The sequence below is a fragment of the Triplophysa rosa genome, linkage group LG9 (genome assembly GCF_024868665.1).
Source record: "Triplophysa rosa linkage group LG9, Trosa_1v2, whole genome shotgun sequence".
NCBI lineage: Eukaryota > Metazoa > Chordata > Actinopteri > Cypriniformes > Nemacheilidae > Triplophysa > Triplophysa rosa.
Genome location: NC_079898.1, coordinates 4311174 through 4315841, shown reverse-complemented (window position 1 = coordinate 4315841; position 4668 = coordinate 4311174). Strand labels below are relative to the sequence as shown.

Genomic DNA, 4668 nt, shown 5'->3' with positions numbered 1-4668 from the left:
ATTGACAGCATATGACGTAGTTTAGATATATTCTTAAAATGGAAAAACGCAATTTTACAGGTGTTGGCGACGTGGCTCTCAAATGACAGATTACTATCGAATAGAACGCCAAGATTCTTTGCTGACGACGAGGGTTTTATGGAACATCCGTCAATAGTTAAACAGTATTCTTGGTTGTTACTTATAGCAGTTTTCGGTCCAATAAGTAACACTTCCGTTTTGTCCGAGTTCAGTAATAAAAAGTTGTTACTCATCCAGTTTTTTATATCGACTATGCATTCCATTATTCGATGGAACTGCTGTGTTTCATGAGGCTTCGAGGAAATATAAAGTTGAGTATCATCAGCATAACAGTGAAAGCTAACTCCGTGTCGCTTTATTATATCTCCTAGAGGTAGCATGTATAATGCGAAGAGCAGAGGCCCTAAGACTGAGCCCTGTGGTACACCGTACTGGACTTGCGATTTGCGTGACACCTCATTGTTTATTGCTACAAATTGAAAACGGTCGGATAAATAAGATTTAAACCATTTCAAAGCTATTCCCTTAATGCCGACATAATTTTCGAGTCTATGTAGGAGTGTGCTGTGGTCAATGGTATCGAATGCAGCACTAAGGTCTAGCAGCACCAATAACGAGATACAACCTCGGTCAGACGCCAATAGCAGATCATTTGTAACTCTGATCAAAGCAGTCTCTGTACTGTGACATGCTCTAAATCCAGACTGGAATTCTTCATTGATGTCATTCCTTTGGAGGAAGGAGCATAATTGAGTTGAAACTACTTTTTCCAGAACTTTAGATATGAAAGGTAGATTCGATATAGGCCTGTAGTTCCTTAGTTCTCTAGGGTCGAGTTGGGGTTTTTTGACAAGGGGCCTTATAACAGCCACCTTATATGCTTTAGGCACATGTCCTAATGTCAGAGATGAGTTAATAATACCAAGAAGAGGATCTATAATTTCTGGGAGCATCTCTTTCAGTAGATTTGTAGGTATAGGGTCTAGTATGCATGTTGTTGATTTAGATGATCTAATAATTTTAGACAGCTCATCTTGATCTACGGTATAAAATAATTGCATTTTCTCCTTAAGGGCGCTGTAGTTAGTTTGTTCAGCGGGTTTCACTTCTGATTGCATTGTTATAATTTTTTCTCTAATATCTTGGATTTTATATGTGAAGTAGTTCATAAATTCATCACTGCTATGCTGATATACAGGATCAGAAGTCACTGACGATTTATTTTTTGTTAATTTAGCCACCGTGTTAAATAAAAACCTAGGATTGTGCTGGTTTTCTTCTATTAGTGATGAAAAGTAGGCGGATCTAGAAGTTATTAGGGCTTTCCTGTATTTTCGAATACTATCCTTCCATGCTGTACGAAATACCTCTAATTTAGTTTTCTTAAAGTTGCGCTCCATTTTTCGGGCCGCTTTCTTTAGAGCCTGAGTGTGTTCATTATACCACGGTGTGGGGCTACCATTTTTAATCTTCTTTAAACGTAGTGGAGCAACTTTGTCTAGCGTTACCGAGAAGGTGGAATTAAAATTTTAAGACCATACAATAGGCCTACACTAAAATTTAAGATGTTTTTCAGTATAATAATCCAATCAATATTGTATGTCTAAAATTTCTTTCCGTTGATGCCTTATAACGTGCATCACGTTTGTCACAAGGCATTAGTTCTTGCATGCCCCATGTCCAGTCACAACATGCCAGGTTTGAATGTTTTGTGTGAAAAGACATAAGGTTTAAGATGACTTGAAAGCGAATTAAGAAAGAAAGATCACATAGATCACAACTATTTTTATCACTTAACCACAAGGGTTTGAACTGGGGTGTGGTACCTATAGCAAGTCATCCTACTAATAAATGTACAATGTCTTAAAATACCATTACAGGGTGAGGCAGCCATTGATGGTCTTAAAGGAGAAATTGGACAGCAAGGATTCTATGGCGAGCCAGGTGACCAGGGCAGATCGGGCTCACCAGGTAAGCTGTTTCCACACTATAGTACAAACAGACAAATAAAAAATTCACATTTTAGAGCTGTCACATTTCAAACAAATGGTTTTGATATCAGGTAGCGTAATGTGTTACAAATAAAGAACATTTCAAGAAACAGAGAAACAATAATATTATGACAAGTGATATGGAGGGTTTTTGTCAGCATTGCTCTTGGCTGTGTTTATGCGCTGAGAAATTAGTATAAGAAATACTTGTCAACTAGTTAAAAGGCTGGCCCAGTATGCTGCCAGAATGATGGATTCACCCTCACAAGACACTGTTGTCAACATTTTTTAAACCACTTTGGCCTGTCGCTTTTAGTACTTAAATGATTCTAAAAACCGTTACAGTCAATTTAACATAGCTAAACTAGTAAATTTTACTAATGTAGAAGTATAATGTAGAAGTTAATTAAATTAACAAACACTACGAGATAGACTATATGAATGCAGGGTGATGATGTACCTCCGCTAATCTGCTAATGCTAATGCTAAAATCTGCTAATGCTATACATTCAGGGCTGGATTGGCCATCGGGCATACCGGGCATTTTCCTGGTGGGCCGATGTACTTTTTGGGCCTAAACGGACGCATGGGACAGAGAGACGGACGGATTAGAAGCGTTAATCGGGCGCGTATGCACGTAACGCGAATGCAATTGCGAATCGGACATGTATGCAGGAAAGGCAATGACAGCAGCACAACCTACCACTCGCGCCCCCCCCCCCATTGACAAAAATGGTGGAGGGCCGAATCTGGTCAAAAATGCCAGGGCCAAATTAACGTTCCAGTCCAGCCCTGTATATACAGTGACAAAACAGTTTACACTGTGACAAAACCAATTTATTTTCAGTTGATGATTTACGTTTTCAATGGCCGACATTTGTTTTGCATTGTTATTTGCTCTGATGCAACAATCATCGTAGGATCCCCAACCAAGCTAATGAAATTTAAAATCTCTATTCAGCAATAATCTCAGCACACACGCTATTCTGTGGGTCTTGTTATTTACATCTGATGTTGGTGCTTATTTATTATTTGCTTTTATTACAGGTGACCTGGGAGAACCAGGGGACAAGGGAGCTAAAGGCTACGGCCTTCCTGGTCACATTGGAGACCAGGGACCAATGGGTAACACAACAATGAGTCATTTTACTACCTATTCTTCATTAAAGGTCCAGTGTGTAATATTTTCGTGGATGTATTTACAGAAATGCAATGTAATATACATAATGTCTTCAGAGATGTATAAAGACCTTACATAATGAAGCATTATGCTTTTTACCTTAGTATGAGCTATTTCTATCTACATACATCACGGGTCCCCTTGCATGGAATTCACCATGTTGTTTCTACAGTAGCCCTAAACGGACAAACTGCTCTACAGAGTGCATTCAAAAATACGTTATCTCATTTGGCATAGGAGCGAAAACGTGATGACATCTTAGTGCTGTGTCAGCCACCGTAGAGCTTCGAAAGGGAGGGGTGGAGTGAGCCGTTGGCTGCAATTTGTAACCTTACCGCTAGATGCTGCTAAATTTAATACACTGGACCTTTAAAACATCACAGATGATTTAGAAATGGGTATCTAGCTATCATGTTCTTTAACTTGAGGTTCATGCTGGACACTGTTACTTTATTATTAGGTCAGCGTGGGAGACCTGGCCAGGCATTTGACGGACAGCCAGGTCAGATGGGTGAGCGAGGCCTAGTCGGTCAACTTGGTTTTAGGGGGTACCCTGGACTACGTGGGGTTCCTGGAGTCTGTTTGACCTCTGGATGCGCTTTACTCAATGCAACTGCTAATGGACCACCTCAACAGTTACATGAAGCGACAACTCAACGCGCACCTCAGCGGGTACCTCAACGGGCTACTACGAGGTTTAGGGGACGCCAATGATAGCATCCTTTAAGCTCACACAGTGACACTGGAATCAACGTGGATAAGACAAAAAAACCCAATGAAATGTAAAGATAATTCATGTAAATATAAAACTGAAATTGTACATCAGAAAACTGAGACACTGAATCAACATCGTCATCTTCACAAAATTTGTATTGTTGACCAACTTAATCCAGAATTCTTCTTTAAAGAAAGAAAATCTGCATATATTAAAATATAGTTATAACTGTACTGTGGTTTGCAAATCGCTTTGTTGTCACAAACGCTGTTTATAATAAAAATGAAAAAAATATTTTCTCACTGAACTGCTTCTTAGTCTGGGTGTTACAGGTGTTGTCTATTTATAAATGTGATTACAGTATGTGCTTTAAATGTAGGGTACATTAATAAAGCTTGCCTTACACACGTGGACAAAGTTGTTGGTACCCTTGGTAAATATGAGCAAAGAAGGCTGTAGAAATAAATCTGCATTGTTTCTCGTTTTGATCTTCTATTTAAAAAAAAAAAAAATTCTTACATTTCGTTAAATTTTAAATGGGGAATATCACATTGCGAACAAAAAAGTTTTACTCTAATACACCCTTGCCACAATTATTGGCACCCGTAAAAATATTATGAATTCAATATCTCCCAAGTATATTCACATTATTATTATTAACATAAGGTGACTAGAAACATCATGTTGTCCAGTCATGACTTCTTGTTGCACGGGAGAATAAATATTAGTAACACAAAGCCCAAACCCCTTAATCCTTCATC

At 38.7% G+C, this 4668-nt stretch overlaps 1 protein-coding gene across 1 annotated transcript in view; it reads left to right on the top strand.

Annotated features, from left to right (window-relative positions):
- zmp:0000000760 (collagen alpha-1(IX) chain) overlaps positions 1-4211 on the top strand; it is a 34009-nt gene extending 29798 nt beyond the window's left edge. Inside the window, exons 25-27 of the mRNA XM_057342208.1 lie at positions 1902-1992; positions 3060-3137; positions 3653-4211. Of these exons, the coding sequence (XP_057198191.1) occupies positions 1902-1992; positions 3060-3137; positions 3653-3906 (423 nt within the window). The 3' untranslated portion in view covers positions 3907-4211. The remainder of the gene's footprint in view (positions 1-1901; positions 1993-3059; positions 3138-3652) is intronic.
- Positions 4212-4668: the final 457 nt, after the last annotated feature.